The 23,041-nt window shown below is 41.7% G+C and overlaps 1 protein-coding gene across 8 annotated transcripts in view; it reads right to left on the bottom strand.

The window, feature by feature from the left end:
* TENM1 (teneurin transmembrane protein 1) overlaps positions 1-23,041 on the bottom strand; it is a 332,266-nt gene that overhangs the window by 94,796 nt on the left and 214,429 nt on the right. For all 8 annotated transcript variants that reach the window (XM_063141817.1, XM_063141823.1, XM_063141820.1 and 5 more), the window contains 3 exons: positions 14,663-14,806; positions 4,782-5,031; positions 3,010-3,030 (listed from right to left, as the gene is read on the bottom strand). In XM_063141817.1, coding sequence (XP_062997887.1) covers positions 3,010-3,030; positions 4,782-5,031; positions 14,663-14,806 — 415 coding nt within the window. The remainder of the gene's footprint in view (positions 1-3,009; positions 3,031-4,781; positions 5,032-14,662; positions 14,807-23,041) is intronic.

Here is a 23,041-nt window from a genome sequence, read left to right as displayed (position 1 = left end):
TGCAGTGGCTCAGAGAAAGCTCAGTTGGCTTTATTCAAAGCTCTTTCATTGCAGAGGAATGAGCTTGCAAGAAGCATGCAATCAACTCAAAGAACCCTCATTAGCAAGGAACAAAGAAGAAGAAACGTGCTCTTGAGCAAGAAGGCCAAATGATGCTTTCCGCTGATCGGCAACTTTACATATTAACTCAAGTGCCCTTGAGCCTTTTGAGAGCTTTTCTGGGAGTCGTCCAGCTCCACAGTGTCTTTCTCAAAAACAAACAAGCAAACAAACAAATCTTTGATTAGATGCATGACCTAAAGAAATCTTCTTGGCTTCTTTCTTCACACCAAAAGCTTCTGCAAGAACAGTTGCAACAAGCTCTTTTGCAACTGTATTCCCAGCTAAAGTAAACTTTGGTTATACACACAAGAGAATCTCATATTTCTGCCAAATCCATAAAGCAGCTTCCTACAAGCCTTCTCTGCCAGGCTAGTGCAACTTTTTGAATCACACCAAGGGCCTTACTACATTTGTTGTGTAGCTTGTGCCCACATCAAGGGATTTAAAAAATGGAATCCTAAGCATCCCCTCCACAATCCCAATTTCCATCAGGATCACAATATCCAGGGAGGGGAGGGATAAACCTTCCCTCCTCGGTCATGATTCTAATTCAGGAAAAAAACAAACTCACTCTTATTGGTCTCAATGGGAACTTTTTTCTATGAATATTTGCCATGGAAAATCAATCGATCAAACTTCATTAGGATATCAGCCAGGGAGAGAAGACTTATAAGAATGCAAGAGGAGTCATGCTGGATCAGACCAAGGGTCCATCTAGTCCAGCATTCTGTTTGCACAAAGGCCAACTAGGAGCCCACAAGCAGGACATGAGAAAACAGCTATGTTCCCAAGCAACTGGTGTACATCACCTTACTGCGTCTGATACTGGAGGGAGCATACAGCTATCAGGACAAGTAGCCATTGATAACTCCTCCTCCAGGACTTTATCTAACCTCCTTTTCAAGCCATCCAAATTGGTGGCCATCACTACATCTTGTGGTAGTGAGTTCCATAGTTTAACTAGGTGCTGTGTGATGAAGAACGTCCTTTTATCTGTCCTGAATCTGCCACTAATCTGCTTTTGTAGTCATGGGAGCAAGCTACATTTTTATACTTATCTATTGAATGTGCAGCTCCATTTAAGACCTGTACCAAATCTATGCCATCCCAGTAATGCTGCAATCCTATACACACTGGGAAATAAATCCCATTGAACTGAATGGGACCTGCAACTGAGTAGACATATACAGGATCGTGCTGTAGGTGCATTACCATTTCATCTATGCAGGACATCCGTAGTATCAAATGAATTACATATTATATTAGACTGCCCTGCCACACTGATTAATTCTAGAGATAAAAAGGACAGTCTCTTGTCAGTTACAGGGATAAGTTTTATGAACAGACTTTTTAATTTGCTTTTCTTCTTCAGTGATATTACACATATTTTTGTCAGTATGTAAGTTTATACTGTTGTCAAGGGAGTTCTAATAGAGGGTCAGGCAGAATCTTGAACTTCCATAATAAAGAGTGATTAGAAGAAGCTTGTGAGATAATGAGTTTGCTAATTAGAGACTGATATTGCAAGGTGCCTATTATCATCCATTGACATCACCACACCTTGCAGGAGCTGGTTACAAGTCTAGTCTAGTTTAGGGCAGGCACTGGTCACATTATTTGATCGAGCTGAGGAAAATGAAGAATGCTGTAAGAGAGTGTTGATGCCGGAAGGTGGAGGAACGTGAATATAGAGAAGAAATACAAAAGGAATACAAAAATAGGAATACATAAAGGAATACAAAAATCAAGATAGTACATTGGAGAACTGAAATGGTGACTATAGCTGAAGCAAGTCATAGTAGATAATACTGGGCTAGACGGAATAATGGCCTTCAAAGATGGCATATTGTTCTTTTTTGTGGAAAAACTATTGAGTAGCTCTTAGGGCAGCATCAGAAACTTAAGAGAATTGACATGAAAATAAGTGGCAGAATGCACTGCAAAAAGAAATATGGAGCTGAACTCAACTAAACCTAGGTTGACCCTATGAAAAGGAGGACTGGGCTCCTGTATCTTTAACAGTTGCATAGAAAAGGGATTTTCAGCAGGTGTTATTGTTATGCATTCACCAGCACCTGGTGAAATTCCCTCTTCATCACAACAGTTAAAGCTGCCGGAGCCCTGCCTTCTTCTGTATCTGGTCAAGAGTAGGGTGACTATATGAAAAGGAGGACAGGGTTCCTGTATCTAACAGCTGCATAGAAAACGGAATTTCAGCAGGTGTCAATTTATATGGAGAACCTGGTGAAATTTCCTCTTTATCACAGTAGTTAAAGCTGCAGGAGGTATACTAGAGTGACCAGATTTAAAAGAGGGCAGGGCACCTGCAGCTTTAACTGTTGTGATGAAGAGGAAATTTCGCCAGGTTCTCCATATATACAAATGACACCTGCTGAAATTTGCTTTTCAATACAACTGTTAAAGATACAGGAGCCCTGTCCTCCATTTCATATGGCCACCCTAGTCAGGAGGGCAGGACTTTTTGCAGTGCATTCTGCCATTTATTTTCATGTCAATTCTCTTAAGCTTCTGAGTCAAATTCTGAAAGTGATAGATCAGCAACGAAGAAAAAGGGGATCTAAGACCTTTTCTCTGGGAAAAGGTCTAGCATGGTGGTGGAGACACCCAACTGTAGTCTTTTGAACAGGAACCATACAAATCTTTATTTTGACATATTTATCTAATAATGTATCTACTACCTCTTAGAAAGATTGACCCCAAATTGAAGGTAGGATGTTTAATTTATGGCAATCTAAAATGTTGGGTTATGAAGATGCCCAGATGCTAAACTTGTAAAGTTTTGAATATAAACCTTCTATATGATTTTTTCACATAGAAAAAGCCACATAATCACATAGAATTTGGAAGATATCATGATCCCACATCACTATAACACATTTTTCTTACCTGTGTCTTGTGTCTCTGTTCCTTAAAATGGCAGATTAATTCAGGAACCGCACACAAAGGAAAGAAAGAAAAAGAAAATGATTTTAAAAAAATGGTTAGTGTTGATTCACAAGTAATACCAGTAGTGCTACTGATACTTAACGTTTATTTAGAGCAGGTAAAATGCATTGCTATATGCCAAGCTGCTATTCAAAAGGTAGGGCAAACCTTTGATTGAAAGGACAAAAGTTATAAACCAGGTAAAAATTACTAGCCATTTTCTTCCTCTGCTTGCCTTCCAGTCACTAGCTTTTCACATCTACAGCTTTTCCTCCTCTGACTATATGTACACACACAATAAAAAAGTTGGATGAACTTCTACAGATATGTTTACACTAAATATTGTGTTATTGTACACACATTTCAATAATGAAAATAATTACTTAAATCATCTTAAATAAATTATTTTGTGTGCATTAATTGTGATCTCTCCCACATTCCATTGCAAATGTCAGAGAAATTTGCAATGGAACCAAACGACTTTGAATTTTTATGAATCCGACCTGCAGATTCCATAGCAGGCCTGCCTTTCCCCTATTGGGTGGAGTCTGCAAACTTGCAGGCTGTTTTCCTAGCCTTTGGGAATTTTGTGCAAATTTCATCATAAAAATATGGGGGGGGGGAAAAAAAGCCCAGCCAAAAATGTACATTTCTCCTATAGGCTAAAGCATGAAAATGCATATTTTGGGAGAAACCACATTTTGTAGGAATTTGTGCATTTGCGGAAATTTGAAAACTGAACAAATCCTGATTCCATTGATGGGCAGACGATGGCACAAAAGGCACCTGAGAACCCACAAAACACAGGTGGAATGGAGATTACAAAAAACATATATCTCTACTCACAGAGAAGTTGTCTACTGTATAGTTCTTGATGGCAAAAGTGCATCAAATGGAAAACCAGCTTTTTGGATGATCACTAACTTGGGGGTCCTAGGTCCAATGTCTAACTCATGCTTGCCCAGCCTAAATTATCCTGTTTTCTAAGTAGACAGAATTGCAGATGTTACAGCTGTTGGGTGACATCCTTTTCTAGGCTGATCACTCTCTAATCGTCAGGGATAGTCAGTTGATGTTTCCTGAATGGGAGCTAATGACTCAATATCTTTTCCTGATTAGGCAACTTACCAGCAGGTAAGTAGGTGTGTGTGTATGTGTATGTGTGTGAGAGAGAGAGAGAGAGAAAGAGAGAGAAAGAGAGAGAGGGAGAGAGAGGAAGAGGAAGAGGAAGAGGAAGAGGAAGGGGAAGGGGAAGGGGAAGGGGAAGGGGAAGAGAAGAAAACTTTAAAGTTTGAATTGAGAGAGATCAGAGTTTGACTTGGCTACATCTGAGCCATCCAAGGGGTACAAGTTGCTTTTGCTGAGATATCCCACAATGTTATTTTTGCCTTGAGGAAGAGGGAGGATGAGGTGATGAATACCCTACTGTCTTGTTGTTGTTTGTTCTTTGAGTATTTAAACTGAACTCTGGAAAAGCCTTGAGCACTTTCAAGACTCATCCCATGGTCTTTTGCATGCAAAGCAGGTGCTCTACCACGGAGGATCTCCTAAGAAATCACAGCATGGGATCTGAAACACAGGAGAAGTAAAGCCTTCTGCTCCCCCAATCCCTTCCTTAGTAGTGCCCTGAAAGAAATGCCACACAACAGTCCAGCAGATCTGGGAGTCCCCCGCCCTCTTGACAAGTTTGCTTGCCCACACAATATTTTTCAAAGCACTCCAAAGTTTCCTACCTTAGTTCTAGGATACTAATAGAGTTTCCTGAAGGAAGGAGCCTCCGAACAAAATTGAAATCTCCAATATAGATGCTGCCATCAGTACCAGAAGCCATAGCAACAGGCGCAAAGAGTTTACCGCTGTGAGATGGACCATTGCAGTTGGCACAGGAGACACTTCTCTGGTGCCCGGTGCCCATGACAGTTGAGATCACTGGCGGCTGCTGGGAGATGAATATGTTTTCTCCATTTCCTTTATGTACGATACCTAGTTTAAAACACACAACACACAGTAAGTGCACAGTCTTGCTTGTGGTATTTTGCTGGGTCCTGTTCACGCTGAACATTGAGGAAACTTGCTATACACAATGTATTAAGATGAATTCAGTTTTTGCAAAGACCCAGGGTTCTCTAGTTAGAAAGTTTCTCCTCTCTGCCTAACCAGGGTCCTGTGTGTTCCACTAGATTCCAGCTAGACATGAGAAGAAACTTCCTGACTGTTAGAGCAGTACAACAATGGAAACAATGACCTAGGGAGGTTGTGGGCTCTCCCACACTAGAGGCATTCAAGATCCAGCTGGACAGCCATTTGTCAGGGATGCTTTAAGGGGATGCATTGGGCAGGGAATTGGACTTGATGGCCTTATAGGCCCCTTCCAACTCTTCGATTCTATGACTCTCCCTTGGTGAATTTATCCATTTCAGGCATACAACTTTAATCCTTCATTTGACAGGTGTTGATAGAGAAAGAATGCAAATTCCTGCTGTGAGAATCCTCTTGGTGGACAAAGACATGAGGAGATGTGTTCTGCTCTTCATGACAGAATGAAACTATACAGGGAGGTCTTGTTAGTCCATATAGGAGCACCTTTGATTCACAATTTAATATGAATCCATCTAATTTGCACTTCCTGAACAAATATAGGACCCAGAACGTAATGATCCTTTGGGTTTTATCGTCTTCTCTGAATTTTGTGATGGAGATCTCTGATCAAAACATGCATACCAAAACATACCAAAACATACATAAGGGACAGTTGCACGTACCGGTGTGTACACTGGAGACAACTACATACATAAATGTGTATAGTAGGGGAAATTGCATACCCCAAATCTGACAAATTTTCATCCTCATGAAAATGCATTTGAATTTTCATGTGGGCTTAAAAACACAACAGCAACAGCAACAACGTTTACAAACTGATGTGGAAATAAGATAGCAGTACGGCAATGGAACCAATGACCTTGGGAGGTCGTGGGCTCTCCCACACTAGAGGCCTTCAAGAGGCAGCTGGACAGCCATCTGTCAGGGATGCTTTAAGGTGGATTCCTGCACTGAGCAGGGGGTTGAACTTGATGGCCTTATGGCCCTTTCCAACTCTACTATTCTATGATTCCCCATAAGTATATACTACAGATCTCAATTACACAATTCAAAATTTAGGGGTGGCAGCAACAGTAATCTGTGTGTAAATAATAATGGGGGTGCTTCCAAGCCTGGTCTACCTTGAAGAAAAGGTGGACATATATGCTTGTTTATTAGTTTCATTTCATTTCAGTTATTACATTTCAATACCACCCAATAACCAAAGCTCCCTGGGCAGTTGACAAACATTAAAAACCATAAAAATATAACATTGGAACGTAATATAAAAACCATTTACATATAGCATATAAATGCACACACACACACACACGTGCGCGTGCACACACAAACATAGAGAGTTTTCCTGCAGTAGGCTGCCATGCAAATTCAATATTCAAACTAGGATGAAAGCTGATTAAAAGTGTATGGAAACAGCATTGCTGCCAATGGAATATTTCTCCCATGGGAAGAACAGTTATCAGAGAGAGATTTTTCCACCTCTCACCAATGAGAGTGAGAATAAACTGGGAAACATCTTTTTAACATGTCTTTTTTAAATTTTAATTTTAGAATGGGTATTGCTGCCTTTCTCATTCAAACACTTTCCATTCTAAGTAAAGTAGCAAGGGATAGTGGATTCTCTAGAAAACGCACTTTCTCATGGTTAAAAATAATCATCAGAATGGCTTGTTATTACTAGACAACTACTAGGCAAAATTAAGAAAGAAAATATTTTTGATGTACAATTCCCAAATCCCTCATTTATTCTAGAGAAAACGCCAAACTGTTTATTTAGCTGGTTACAGTTTCTTGTACACAGTGGCGAGATGTAGAGTGCTCCTATTTCAACTGTAATAATTATTTCTAACTTGGCTTCTATACATATAAATTAGCATGTGCAAAGTTTGTGCAAAATGGGTGGCCTCTTTTTGGGGTGGTTCTGAAATGGCCACCTTAATTTCAAACCATGAATATTTATTTATTTTATTATTGCATTTATATCCTGCCTTTTTTCTTTCAAGGGACTCAAGGTGGCATACATAATCCTCCTCCTCCTCTCCATTTTATCCTCACCACAACAACCCTGTGAGGTAGGTTGGGCTGAGAGCCTGTGACTGGCCCAAAGTCACCCAGTGGGTTTCCATGGCCCAGTGGGGACTAGAACCCAGGTCTCCTGACTCCCAGTCTAACACGGGCTCTCTTTTGTTATCTGAGACAATATCCTGCAACAACCTGACTTTGGCAGCAGGTAGAGGCATAGGCAAGAGGAGATTGCACTTTTCAGTAGGTCTGTCAGTCATCACATGGGCTGGCAGGAACTGGGAGCAAACGTTCCCATCCTTGGTTAACCCAGGCAGTGCTTTTATAAAAAGTAGCCCTTTGGCCCTATTCAGACAACATATTGAACCATAATGTTTAAGCATTTTGAGCTAAACGTTATGGCTTAGTGGATCATGTGAACCATGACTTAGAGTGTTGTGTGAACCATTCCTAAACATGGTGGCTACATAACCACGGTTTAAACATGCTCACTAACCACTTTCTGCAAAAGGGTTAATGGTCTAACCATGGCTTAGAATACTGTCTGAACAGGCCCAGAGTGAGCACAGGTGAGGGACATTCATGAATATATTATAGCCACTTCTACAAGGCAAAGACAAGTTGGGAAAATCGCATATAGTAAATAGTTTCTTCTTGAAAAATCAAAGGCTGAAAACAAAGGATCTTTTAATCTCCTTAGTTTTCCCAAAAGGGTAGCAAAGCTCCGAAGTTGTGTTTGCATCTTCATATTTTCAAGGTTGGTTTTTTGCAACTTATAAATAAAGATGAAACAATAGCATCAATTTCCCTGGAAGATAAATAGCGGATGGTTCTTAATGTTGAATTCAAAGAATTCAAAATGGAAATCATGTTTTAAAACTTATTTATGGACAATGAGGGACAGGATGTTTATTTCTCTTTGGAGTTTCTGGTGGGTTTATAAGACCAACGTGGCAACGTGCCAGGATGGTTAATGTACACAGACGCTGCCTCCCCAGGCAGTAAAAATCTACTGAAATGACAGGAGCAGTTGGCCTTTGTCTGTGGCTAAATGTGTAAAGGCAATCTTTCATCTTTCTCTCACAAGTAGCAATATATAATTAGGGCCGTGGAGACCTTGCTTCACTTGAAAGATGTGTCTTATGTGCGAAGTTTTTGTTTACGGCTGACAATAAAGAAAAGGGGGGTGGCGTTTGTTTGATACCGTGCCATAAAGACAAACAAGATACAGGCCTTCTGTCTTCATAAAAACAACAAGAAAAAGAACACCTTTGTTCTTTAAGGTGCAAAATCTAAAAATGTACTTTACGATGTGATCAATTAGTCAATGCTTTCACCAAACAGCTCACGAGGGTGAAGTTTATTGTACCGCTGACATCAAAGAATTATGTACATTGAAAAGGGATGGATATTTACTTGTTTATGTAAGATTGATAGCTTGACATCTTGTGAAGGTCCAAGGAAGGTAATGATAGAAAAGAATGGTGGTGGTGGACCCATTCACCATAGTATGATGGAGTAGAACTTCATCGTATTAAAATATGGTGGACATTTCTCCATTTTTGGTAGCTTAGATAATCTCTCTTTCACATACGACTTATGTTTCTCAGGGATATAATTTATTACACTCTTTCCCCAAATACTTTCAGTATTGGCTCCAGGTTTTGGAAGGCTTTTGGGCAAGACACCCTCAGTGGGCCCCCCTCAGTGAATCTACCTTCTCAACGGCCATTGGCATCAGCTGCTATTGCTCCTCCTCCTCTATGATTCTCATCATTGCCACCACTTGCTTTGTTGATAGGTCAGTGAGCAAAGAGGGAGAATCCTCCTCCTCCTCCCCCTCCCCCTCCTCCTCCTCCTCACCACCCCCACCGCCATTATCTTGGCCAGGGTGAGGGGCAGGTGAACAAACAGGTTGCAAAGGTGAAAAAGAGGAGCAACTCCCAGGTCCTCTTGTCAATGGGAACCTGGTAGGAACCAGGTACCCAACAATGCCTACCCTTGATGCCAATTCTGGATACAATGACCTTGTTCGGACAATTCATAAACCTTTTATAAACCAGGTTTAAACCTTTACAAACCAGGTTTATGAAGCCAGGATGGAGCATTGGGGGGGGGGAAGTACTCCTTTCTTAACCCCTCCTCTCATCCCTCCCCGATCATGTGCTGCTTTTGATGTGGAGATCCTGATTGGTATCAAGCCACAGTACCCTGTTATGTCCATTAATAATTGTAACAAAAAGGTGAAGTGCTCGGCTAAGATACGGCAATACCGTGTTTGAGCAGAGGTTGTTGGAGACACTTTGTATGGGCTTCCTGCGAATGATTGGTAAATATTCTGGGATATTTCCCCCCTTTGTCCTTGGGATAAAACGATTACAAGGAAATATAATCTTAGAGAGCTGTTTATTTTCTTAATATTGTGCAGGAACTACACAGTGGAAAGTGACACTTGATTTTGTTTATTTCCTTTACTATTTGAAACCTGTAAAGTCAGTCCCAATAACAACTACAAAAATAGCCCTGGGCTCCAACCAGCTTTGGTAGGTCTAATTAATTTTATTTTTAAAAACGTTCTGCTTGTCTAAAAAATTACAGTAACAAGCGTTTGTCTTTTCCTTGGCCTTTACAAATGTTTGTATTTATGTTTTAAATTTCTAACCAGAGCGCTTGGGGTCTCCAGATCAACATCCAAAGATATTGTCCGGCAGGAAACAGCGTGTCACTCAATTCAAACATTAGCTCTAAAAGCAGCAATCTCCTTCTGGCTAAAGATACTGTTCCAGTTGGTTTCTCCACTGGTTATGGCCACACACGAGGATATGGGGAAAGATTCATGGGCAGAAAAGATGAGCTATTCTGTATCCAAATTGGGCTGCTCACAAGTTTATCTCCTTACAAGAGGGTTTGATGGGGCTAAAGAGGAGATCTCAAGAAGACTGTATGATTGTGAAATACAATCATCATTGGCTGTCATCAAAGCGAGCCATTCAAATACGATATACAAAAGTATAATTACTGCCCTGGGAAAAGTTCTTTTATACTTAACTTCCGTTACCTCACATGAGTTGAGATAGTTATTTACCCGGTGCAGGTTAAATTCACTCCAGTTAATGGAGGTGAAAGCGCGTTACAGGATCCATCCACGCGCTAAAGCTGACTGCCCAGCCGGCTGCCCCAAAACTGAGGATATGACACACTTTCTAGTTGAGTGTCCAGTGTATGTCGAGCTGAGGAAGCAATACCTTGAGCCCCTGATTCCCGGGTTCAACCACATGTCACCTAAAACTGTAACTCAGATATTATTGTTAGGCTCTGATCATTATATATTGTTCAGGACTGCAAAATTTGTACAGCGGGCGCTGGAAGTACGGAAGCTTTTGTTTGTCATATAGGATCAAATTTTACTAATCTGAGATTACATGCGAGCCAGTACTGGTACTGCAATTGAGCCTACTATCAGTTTTATATTATTATCTTGTATTCTTCTGATTGCGGTGCGATGGTGTATGGACATGCTATTATGTTAATATGTTATTTTGCTACTATTTTATCTGTTTGCGATTGGCCTAGTCGGCTAACAAGCCATAAAGATTGATAAGTATTTATGTTTGCATTTGTTCCAGAGCTCACAGGCCATTGAGGAAGACCTTGCCTCGAAACGCGTCTGACCAGTGGAAACAACTTTACTGAGCATTCCATCTGTCTGATGGATTGATTGTATTTTTGGACATGTGATAGAATGCTCTGTATATAATATTTTTAAACATTGTTATTCAATCTATAAAATCATTATTTTTAATCTTCTTCCTTAACTTCTTTGTTGTCTAATGTCCATTAATAAACCAGGAAAATAAGCCAGGATGTGATCTAAAAGCCAAAACAGATGTAATGTAAGAGATGTGCAATGTGATTGTCATGTGGCATTCTGACTCCTCTCCCCCAGTTGCTGATTCTGATCAGAACAGCAGGTTTTGGGGAGGGGGTATTTAACCCTGAACCTGTTCCTCCCCCATCTAGTTTTCCCATTCAAAATCCCTCCCCCCAACGTTGTCTTTAAAGCTGGTATTAGTCCTGCTAGGAAGCAAGCAGAGGTACAATATAAGGTACCTGTATTTTTCTCCCCAGCAGGGATAACAGCACATTTAGATTGGGAAAACAGTGCAAGGGAAAAGGTTCACGCATCACCTTCTCCCCCAGTGCTGCTGTTTCAGTCAGTGTTGGACCCCTAGGTGTGTGTAGCACATTTCATTAGGGCGTGCATCCAAGGATTTTTTTAAAAAGGCAAACATTTATTGAATACTCAATCCTAAAGGACCTTGTTTTTATTCATTTATTTATTAAGCATGGTAGACACTGATGCCCTACTCAGTGTTTCGCTTGCTTGACTGGGGAGGGCTGTTGCAGGTGGGGCATTGGTGTGACACTGGCCAGAGGAGGGGCTTTTGAGGTGATATAAGCCTTCGAGGCCCCTCCTCCTGGACTCTTTGAAGTGTGGCTCCTGGCAGAGAAACTCCCGGCAAAGCAATTCCTTTTCACTCTGGCTGCTGGGTGCAATGGCGCGCTGTCAAGAGCAGCGGCGGTGAAACACCCAGAGGACCGTTCCCCTTCTGGATCCCCACTCAATGGCCCCCTCAATTCGACACTTATTGCTTGAGACATTAGGGTGTGCCTGGACACACCCAGCACACCCCTTGTGCAGGCCTATGGTTGGACCCCACCCCCACAATAGCTGCTTTCCACTAAAAATAAAAATGCTAAGAGATCTAATCTCCTGCACATCATGTAGGTTGTTAAAAGCACCCTCTGGACAACGCTACATGAGGAAAACCCTTAGATCCACTAGATTATCTTCAAAATGGTATTCATTCTTTTATCATGCCCAATGAAAGGGAGATGTTTGAATTTCTGCAGGCAGATCAGACTGAGACTTAGCGTTCAGCTTTAGCCCAAGGGTGTGCATGTGTGTGTAGATTCTCTCTCTCTCTCTCTCTCTCTCTGTGTGTGTGTGTTTGTGTGTGTGTGTGTGTGTGTGAGAGAGAGAGAGAGAGAGAGAGAGAGAGAGAGAGAAGAAGAAAATTCACAGTGTTTTAGGAATGTTATCATTTTACTCCTCTCAGAACCCCACCTTCTACAGCCTATGCCTTCTTTGCAGATCTTAGAGGCCAGAAGAACAGGAAAGAAGTGATAAGGCAGAGAGAAAGGACCTTCTGTATTTGGTAAGAGAATCCAGTACAGAAAACCATTCCTTTTCACCAACAGAGTTCTTGTTGGCTTGTAATTTGGGGGTGCTCCCTAATGGCTAAATGAAAACATGCTCTAGAAGTAAACACGTTTGATTTAAAAGTGCTCTGCTTCCTAACCTCACATGGCCAGGGTGACAGTTATTCCTGAATCCTGATGGAATGCACTCTGCACATCAGAACAAGGATCCAAAGCAGAGTCACTTCCAAGTCCTGGTCAAATCTTCTGCTCAGGGAAGATAAACCAATGATAGCATACGGAAATAACTTGTATTTTCTGCTCTGATTTTGATGGAAGTGGTTTGTATGTGAGCATATGTAAGTGCATCAATGGATGAATGTTTATAATGGAGAATGTTAGCAAAGCATTTGGGGAAGTGGGATAGCGACTGAGTTGTTTATGAAGTTGCAGCCGAGAAATGCTGTTTCATTTGGCCGTGTGGGGGGAATTTTAAGGGCATTCCTGGTAGTTATTTTTGCAAATGCAGTTGACATTTCTCAGCATCTTGACCTAGCAATTACGTCCAGACAGAACAAATTATCTAGTTTAATTGACTGCTTCAAACTTTGGAAGAAAGAAATCCATAAATGAGAAAGTTGCTCAAAATATATTCCTTTCAATTCCCTGCACATCAGTATGGAACAGCGTAGCTTGGAAGACACAGTGATATTTTTTAAGGCTTGAATCACAGCATTAACCTTAAACATATATTTTCCATGGCTCAAACTGATGAGAGCAGCTCTTGAGCTTTTAGCAGAGATCAAGTGGTAAATTATTTTTGACCTTTCAGCTAATGAAGTTTGAGAGTACAGGCTTTACTTCTCTCCCCCCACCCATGGTCAAATTAGGGGGGGGCAAGGAAAGGAGGGGGGGTTAATGAAATCTACAAACCCTATCCCCTCACTCTCCCAAATTGTAGTCCAATCTCTCTCTCTCTCTCACACACACACACACTTCCTCCTAAAACAGCAAAGGGGGTTATTGCAAAAGGCAATTCAAATGCTGCTCTCTTTTAGGAACCATATCTGATGGTTTTTATTATCCCATATATGATTTCCTGTTCTGATCTACAATGAGCTGCCAAGGTCACAGGAGATAGAGGAGAGAGAATGGCAGAGAGGCATCTTTCCGGATGCCGGCTAATCAGTTGGATCAAAGTCAGGCAGAAACCTCTCATCAACCACGGGGATGCCAGATCTTACAGTGCAGAGGACTTGGGTGTGACAGACCCAAGGATCAATCATGGGCTAAGGAGGGAAGAGCAACTTCAGGAAAGGAGGCAGTCTTACAGCTTGGTCACTCAAAAGAGGTTCCTAGGAAAGACCATCCCTGAAGGTGGGTCTGGAACCACCACTCAGTTCTTCTACCGCTAGCAGGCACCAGTCTCATTGTGATGTCCTAGCATTCATCAAAGGGGGACTTCTTATAATCTAATTAGTGTTGTGCAAAGATGACTATAAAGCTTAGCTCTGTGATGCTGGCTGCTGTAACCTGAAGCGCTGTAGATCTGGATGTGATCTTCATAATAAAACTAATTTACGAAGAGAACACCTTCCTTGTGTGGCTTCAAAGATGCTTGAAAGCTTAACACACAGGGACCATTTTCTCCTCTCTCTCAGCACATCATTCACACATAGATAAACCCATGCACCCACATTAATACACACATACAAACCGCCATTTACACACACACACACAAGGAAGACAGTCCTACATGTCTGTTACCTTCTCCCAATATATACCAAGATCCTTGACTGGTTTTGATACATGAATGTGTGTTTTTTTGCAGTTCGCCTGGCACCTACGTACGTTATACTCTTTTCAACACGAAGACCTTTTTATTTCCCCAGTATTTCAACAATTTATCATCTTAGTCTTTTAACTTTGTTGTTTTAAATCTGTATTTTAAATCTGTATAAATCTCTGCATTGCTGCTCGGTTTTATCCTGGTTGTGCTTTTATATTGTACTTTCATATTGTACGATATTTGTTTGTTTTATACTTTAAATTGTATTTGATGGTTCAACTTTTGTGAACCGCCCAGAGAGCTTTGGCTATTGGGAGGTATAGAAATAAATAAATGTGCATTTAGGTGTCATCACACTTATTTGATGTATCTAAAGATCTTAATACACATAAATGATTCCTTCAATGACTGTTTACATTCATAATTCCATTCATAATTTCCAGCTTGACAAAAAACCAGCAACCCTTTCCAGTCTGTTTCACTGGTAATGAATGTACTTACCGCTCTGTGTATTCAAAATGTGGTGTTTGTCTACGGACCAACCTCCCAGATTTGACGCATCCAACTCAAATCCTTGCAGTATTACAGTCCTTTTCTCCCACAGAATCAAGTCAGGACAAGTTTCATACTCATAACCTACTGACACTGCAAAGAGATAATTAGAAATACATTATTATAGGCTGGTTTGCCACCAATTTTCCAGGTAATTCTATAATCAGTTAAATGGTAGCTAGTTCTGCATAGTCTATTTTTATCCTTCAGAGGAGGAATGTTCTATCTCAATAGTTGAGGCCTGATCCCATGCACACTTATTTGGAAGTAAGGCAAGGCACCATCACCATCAGTCACTACAAAATCCAGTTTTTTTTGGGGGGGGGGCTCAACAGAGTCCTGCGGCATGTACAACTCACTTTGTGACTGTGATCCAAGCTGCGGACTATTCCCTGAAGGTTTTGCAATTTGTACAAATTTCTGAGCAATGTGCTCAAATTGCATGCAAATCTATGCGAATTATGGCCATATTTACTGAAATTCAGCCACAAGTTACACAAACCCAGCCACAACATGTACAAATTTGGCCACAAGTTGTGCAAATTGCTCAGAAATTTGCATGAATTGCAGCCCCCCCCCCATGTGCAAAATTCACTACAGCGGGAACCAAAACCAAGTCTGAAGGTCCGAGTCGAATTCCATCTCCCAGACTGATTTCTCTGGCATCCCTGCACATAGCATCCTTGGGCAGCTAATGGGCCCCACAGGTCCTTGGCTGCCCTTTTAAAAAAGCGGCTGAGTCGTGGAGTTGCTATTTTAATTTTCCTTAATTCCCTGGACTGCAACTATGTTGAGGGCATTGTGGGAAAATAAAATGGTGGTTCCTGGAGCTAATCAGAGCATAATCACCTGTTGGTACCACTAGTTAAGCCAAATGGGAACTGCTGATGTAGGAGGGCCCTCACCAGAGTCATCTGTGAGAACTGGCCCTGAGACCAGTCCACATGACCAGCTGGGACACTGCTTAGTCCTCCTGATGAATGGTACCATGATGACTAGAGACCTTCCTGCACCCCCTATCCTTAGGGCCAACATCAAAGGTAAGCATGGTTGGGCACCTGCTCAGGGTCCACACCCTAGCAAGGTCCCACTGTCAAGAGTCCCTTGAAGTTGCTCCTCCTCTTCACCATTGCAACCTGCTTGTTCACCTGCCTCTGACCCAGACAATGAAGATGCCGAGAAGGTGCAATAGATGTCACAGCCTGCTTGCTCACTAATTCTACACCAGCAAGTGATAGCAATAATGAGAAAGAGAGTAAGGAGCAATCTCATTGGGGGAGGATCCCAAGCACACACACACCTCAAAAAACCCTGGAGTGAGCACTTCCCATTCTCTAAACCATTGGTGATACCTACACTTCACCAGCCATTTGTACTTGAGGCTGGGTGTTTCCCAGTCTACAAGAATGTGGAATGTATAACATTATGCAACCATGTACAGAAATGGGGGGGGGGGAAATCAAAGGGATAGTTTATGTACATGCCCGGACCCTAAGGTCATCCTCAGGGGTCCTTCTCTGAGAGCCCCTGCCAAAGGAAGTGAGGCAGGTGGCTACCAGGAGGAGGGCCTTCTCTGCTGTGGCACCCTGGCTGTGGAATGAGCTCCCTAAGGAGGTTCGCTTGGCACCTACATTATATTCTTTTAGATGCCAGGTGAAGACCTTTTTATTCTCCGAGTATTTTAACAGTCTATAAATTAATTTGAACTTGCTGTTTTAAATTAGTATTTTGGCATTGCTGCTGTTTTTATCTTGGTTGTGCTTTTATATTGTATTTTATATTATGGTTTTATACTGTTGTTTTACACTTGAATTGTCTTAATTTTGTGAACCGCCCAGAGAGCTTCGGCTATTGGGCGGTATAGAAATGCAATAAATAAATAAATAAATAACTATGATTCCCTGGGACCCTCCCAATTCAGAACTTCATTATAGCTCAAGACTGTGTTATGGGCCAGGCCAATGGAGCTGCTCATCACTGCTCTTATCTAATTTGCTGATCTTAAGATAAGAGTACCGGTTTCTCAGTGACTGAAGGGATGTATGTTTGATGCTCTGAATGCATTGTCTTCCTTTTCCTGGTTTCATTAGCCTGTTTTACCACCTCTGGTGGGAATGCCCGCGGGTTCAACAGTTTTGGCATATGGTGCATCAGGAATTATTACAGATAACAAAGGAATATATTCACTTTACACTAGAATTATTTTTATTATCCTTGTATTATAATAAAAATGAACCTATTGTAGCCAAACAATTAGTAACTTTCTTAATAGCAGCTGCGAGACAAACAATAGTGCAACAGTGGAAAAATTTGGATCATCTTGACAAAGAGGCATGGTATAAGAACATATGGTCTACTGTAGTTTGTGAAAAAATAACACATAAGTTAAGAGTACTACAAGGCAAAGATGAGCCACTAGTATTTAGTGCTATATGGTGGGAATTCATTTCACACACAACTGATTCTGAGATGTTGACATATATGCCGAACACAGCTAGGGATATACGGACTGTATAAATGGTACGAAATTTCCAATATAGAATAAATTTATAGTAAAGTTACAATAATATCAAGAATTTAAAAATGCAATAAGGACTTCACGCCATTGTTTTCTTAATTTCTATTATTATGATTATTATGATTACTATTATTCATTTGGGGAGGGAGTTATATTATATTATACTGTATTATATTATAATGTTTGTGATATGTCGAGTATATGAAAATCTTTAATAAAAACATTATAAAAAAAATTCTAAATGAACTTATTTCCTTCTCCAACAGTGTGTTCGTTGCCTCTGGATATCCACAAATGAACCATTGGCTCTTGACAAAACTATTGGCAAAACACCCTGCTTTAGACAAATGAGAGAAATCTTTGCTGCAAATGATATCCAGGCCATTTTTTTTCCATTTGCAAAAAGTACATCAGCAAGTATCTACTGGTAGCAAAGCTGTGGTGATGATGGGGCTAAAATGAATAAGCAAAACAAGTAGCTTGATAAAAAAGGCTGAATAAGCATACTTGTATGACTTTTTTTTTTAATGACCAGGAAAATTGTCACTGTAGGTAGTTAGGTCAGGGACGGACGTGGCATCATCCTTTAAGAAGCAGCAGAGGTATTCCCACACACAGAGATGAAAAAGGGCAACTCTTCTGAAAACGCGGAAGTCAACCAGAAGAGTGGAAGCCACAGAACTAGTCTTAACAACAAAAAGTTGATTTCTGTGTGTGGCAGACTCAGTTCTGCTGCAGTGCCCGGAAGAAGGCAGTGTAAAATGGTTGCCACTGGAGCTGGTATATCGTAGATTTTTAAGATTACCGCTGTGTGCCTGCCGGTAATGTGGCACCTGCAGAGATGCAAGAAGCACGTGCGTGAGGAGGAAATGATTTCTGGGAAGAGAAAGCGTATAATTGCTCTCTGGCTCCTGGAGGAAAGTGCTCAGGTTGTAAATGAGGGTTTTGCTTCTTTCAGGGACACATGTGATGGCTGTAACTCCGTCTTTCCCAACCTGGTGCCCTCTAGATGTGTTTGATGACATGCTGGTTGAAGGATGCTTGGAATTGTAGTCCAACACGTCTGGGGAGTAGCAGGTTGGGGAAAGCTGCTATAAATAGCGAGACTAAATAAATAAATAAAGGAACAAGAAAGCCAAAACATCCAACTTCATAAAATACAGCAGGATGTTATATTATATAGGAATTGGGGACATACACAGCACTATTTTTCAAAGCCTTTCCTCAGCTGATGGAAAAGAGACTAAATATAATGTCACAGTGAAGAATGATCAAGAAAACCTATGGTTTCCACCTGTATCTTGTTTTGTAATGTAGAGAGAAAATATACACATGTGTTAAATGTATTATCCTCTGTCGATAATTAGATTTAAATCCAATGTATGTGTTGTTGTTTTTTTAAAAAAAGATTCATTCTCCTTTTCCCCCTATCTCTTATTGTTGGTTTGTTTAATTTTGTTTTGGAAAATTAACAAAATCTATTTTTTTAAAAAAAGAAAGATAAATAAATCAGTAAGAAGCATTGTACTGCCCATCCCGGGAGGAATGACAATGCTGAAATCAATTAGGTCGATGCAGAGAAATGACAGGAACATTAAAAAGTTGCCTTATAACAAGTCAGTGTTTTCCTTCTGGCGGTGACTCTCCAGTGCACCACGCAGAGAAGGGTGTTTCCCAACAGCTGGTATCAGTGGCAGTAAGCCTATGTACACCAGTTGCTGGGGAACAGGGTGGGAGGGTGCTGTTGTACCGTGTCCTGTTTGTGGGTCCCTGGTCAAGAGCTGGTTGACCACAGTGTGAACAGAGTGCTGGACTAGATGGACTGTTGGTCTGATCCATGCAGGACCCTGAATAATGGGCTCAAGTTACAGGAAGCCAGATTCCGGCTTCCTGACTGTTAAAGCAGTATGATAATGGAACCAATGACACAGTAGAGGCCTTCAAGAGGCAGCTGGACAGCCATCTGTCAGGGATGCTTTAAGGTAGCTTCCTGCAATGAGCAGGGGCTGTACTCAATGGCCTTGTAGGCCCCTTCCAACCCTACTATTCTATGATTCTTCTTATGTTCTTATGTACCTGAGCATTTTAACTAGAGATGTCAGGGATGAACCTGGTTTTTTCTAGCACGCAAAGCAGTTGCTGAGCTGCTGAGCAATGTCTTCCCTCCCCACAGGGCGCAGGGCTCTTAATATGGTATCTGGGTATTCCCTTTAATCAACTGGCTAGGCTCAATAATTGATAACATCACCCCTCCACCCCGCCTCCAGCCCCACCAATTCACATCATCTCTGGAAGTGTCACAGCGGCATCCGCTTCCTGGGGGCTGGAAGGCAGTGCTCTTTCCTGTGGCATTGTTCCGTACGACAGCTGGATGCATGGATCGAGCTCAGATGTTCCTCCCGCTACCCTTCCGACGATTCATCAGTGCAGTAAAACTGCTCCTACGGGTAAGGTTGTCGCAGCTGCTGATGTGTTGGGTTTAGGAGCAAATGCAAAGGCCCTAATCCATCATACCTGCGGCAGGCAAACCTCCTGTTTCATCTAGATCAGGGTGCTACTATCCCATCTGCCCCCTAACCTTGCTCTCTCTAATCCATTACTTTGAAGCTAATAGATCTTGCTGGAAGGCAAAAAAGGATGAGAATTCTCCATTTTTAAATCTCCCCATCTGCTTTAGTCTAGAGCACTTGAAGGAGGAAAAAAGGCTTTCTATGACTGTTTAGTATTATGCAGCTATTATGTTATTATTTTACGTGACTTTTAAGGGATTTTTTTTTTAATGAGGAATCTTTCTTCGACTCAAAGGAGATAAAATAATGATACATGTGTTGGCTCTCTGCCTAGTCTTCCCTGCTGCCCAACAAATTCTTTGCTGAGAAAAGGTGAATCTGCATTAAACAAAGGAACCTTACTGGTTGCAAAACAAAACAAAACAAAACAAAAAGTGGAGATGTAACAAGAAACTCAAATATTAACCCCAAGTAAAATGCAAGGTGCAACACAACTCAACACACACACACACACACACACACTGAACTAAACTGAATCCAATGAAACATCCTTTACATACTATTAACAGCCCATAATATTAAATAATAATGTAACTCTTGTTACATTTTGAAACTCAGAATAAGTGGCATGGAATAGAAAGTCAAAGTTATGTAATTGTGCAAAGGGGATTAAGTTGCAAATTTTGAAAATAAACTTGCTTCACCAAAGAGCCTAGAAGCGAAGAGGGAACTATACAACTGATTTTTTAAAATATTTTAGCATATAAAATGTTTAAATATGTTATATCAAGCAGTATAGAAGTAATAAAAACAAATACATATCCACATATTAATACCAATATTCTTTTCTGAGTGCCTATGCTTATGTAGTCAAAACCACACTGCCCATGGCCAAAAGAGAGGTTTTAGCAGATTTGGTAATATGCACAAGGTTTGCAGAAGAAGAAGAAGGAGGAGGAGGAGGAGGAGGAGGAGGAGGAGGAGGAGCGGGGAAGAAGAAGGAAGAAGAAGAAGAAGAGGAGGAGGAGGAGGAGCAGGGAAGAAGAAGGAAGAAGAAGAAGAAGGAAGAAGAAGAAGAAGAAGAAGAAGAAGAAGAAGAAGAAGAAGAAGAAGAAGAAGGGGAGGAGGAGGGGGAGGGGGAGGGGGAGGAGGAGGAGGAGAAGGAGAAGAAGAGGAGGAGGAGGAGGAGCGGGGAAGAAGAAGGAAGAAGAAGAAGAAGGGGAGGAGGAGGGGGAGGGGGAGGGGGAGGGGGAGGAGGAGGAGGAGAAGAAGGAGGAGGAGGAGGAGGAGGAGGAGGAGCGGGGAAGAAGAAGGAAGAAGAAGAAGAAGAGGAGGAGGAGGAGGAGGAGCGGGGAAGAAGAAGAAGAAGAAGAAGAAGAAGAAGAAGAAGAAGAAGAAGAAGAAGAAGAAGAGGAGGAGGAGGAGGAGGAGGAGGGAGAGAGAGAGAGAGAGAGAGAGAGAGAGAAAGAAAGAAAGAAAGAAAGAAAGAAAGAAAGAAAGAAAGAAATCTAAAGGGAGAAGAACCCTCCCCAAATCCCCATTAACTGATTTGCAACCTCTTGACACCTGCTGTGGTTGGAACAGGAGGACGGATGGACGGACAGACGCATGCACACACACACACAATCTCAAGACTGGATTACTGCAATGGGCTCTATGTGGGGCTGCCCTTAAGACTGCTCTGGAAGCTAGAACTAGTGTAGAACGCAGCAGCTCGGCTGTTGTCCAGAGCTTCCACTTTTCAGCAAATAATTCCTTTACTGAGGGAATTGCACTGGCTATATATTACATCTCCTTTATCATTGATAGCTTGCCTCTGTTTGCCAGTTGCTTGAGAACACAAGCAAACTGCCGTTGCATTTATGTCTTGTTTGTGGACCTCCTATGGGTAGCTAGTTGGCCACTGTGTGAACAGAATGCTGGACTAGATAGGTCTGATCCAACAGGGCTCTTCTTATATTCCTAAGGCCATCACAGGGATGCATTTGCTCCTGCTCAAATTTGAATGAGATCCAATGAGGAACGTACAAGATTCTTGGTTTTTTCTATGACACAAATAATATACGGAAGCATCACATGGGACACGGGCAAATCTCCTTTCCAAATTGAACGTTGGTATGAGATTTAAGTTTAGTACTGTAAGAGCTCTAAAGCATGGGAAGGTTGGCTTTCAAGTCAAGGCAGGATCAGGAATGACTCCCACTGACAGGAAGCCAGATGGAGCGGAAAAGACACAGTGGGCTTTCATCCTCACAGGTAGCCTAGTCTTCCCTTTATGTGTCAGTCAGAGGATTTTCCTCATACTGCAACAAAAAGAAGTGACTATCGGCTAGAAAGAAAACAGAGCGAAGCCAGCAGGATGTATTTCACAAACATTTTCGTGGCCCACATTATTTCTGCGCGGTTGTGTGATTTTCCGGGTGCGTTTGTAAAGGTACAAATATTTGCAGGGCGAGATGGAATACATCCTCCCCCACCCTTTTTGGCAGTGTAGCAAAACAATAAGTATTGCCGAGGGTGTGCATTGGAACGTGTGTGTATATGTTGTCTAAGCACCTTGCATTGCTCTCTATGGGAAGCCTGCAGTGTGCGTTCAGTGTGCATTTTGGCATGGCTGAGTCAAGGCTTCCAAGAGAGAGAGGAAGAGCAATTCAGCTTCCTTTTGCAATCACTGATGGCAGCACACAGCCATTCTAACAGGCTCCACAAAATATTATGCTTCACTGTGATTTTCTACCCCACCCTCTCTCTCCCTCACGTGCCACCAAAATCCTGTAAATCTGAAGCTCACAGTTCCCCGTTAAGCTATTTTTTTTTAAAGTCTATTTCTTTTAATTTACAAATGTATTCCATTCTGCATATCAAGGGGTTCCCCAAGGGTGTAGAAGTCACTGGCCTTTTTTTGGTGGTGGTGGCGGCTTTGTCCACCCCACCCCCCACAACTGGTAGACACTCAGGCCTTAGCTAGACCTAAGGTTTATTCTGGGATTGTCCCTGCCTTCTCCCAGGATATCCTGTGTGTCATTTACATGAACAGGGATGACCCCGGGACAATCCAGGGATAAACCTTAGGTCTAGCTAAGGCCTCAGTCTCCCAAGTTTGCTACTGGATGGAACAAGTGAGACCTGTAACAGAGTGTTGCGGTGTATCCTCACCTTCTAGCAGAAGTACTCTACCAACTCTTCTATTAGGGTTTCTACCAACCAGCTCTGCCTCCTCCAGGACAGAGTAAGCTCTGAAAAAGCCCAAGCAGGGCATTTCACTCACCCCCACCCAGTGTTCCATTTTTCTTTTCCAAT

The sequence above is a fragment of the Elgaria multicarinata genome, chromosome 15 (genome assembly GCF_023053635.1).
Source record: "Elgaria multicarinata webbii isolate HBS135686 ecotype San Diego chromosome 15, rElgMul1.1.pri, whole genome shotgun sequence".
Taxonomy (NCBI): Eukaryota; Metazoa; Chordata; class Lepidosauria; order Squamata; family Anguidae; genus Elgaria; species Elgaria multicarinata.
Note: the sequence above shows the minus strand (reverse complement) of the source record. Positions and strands in the feature narration are given on the sequence as shown.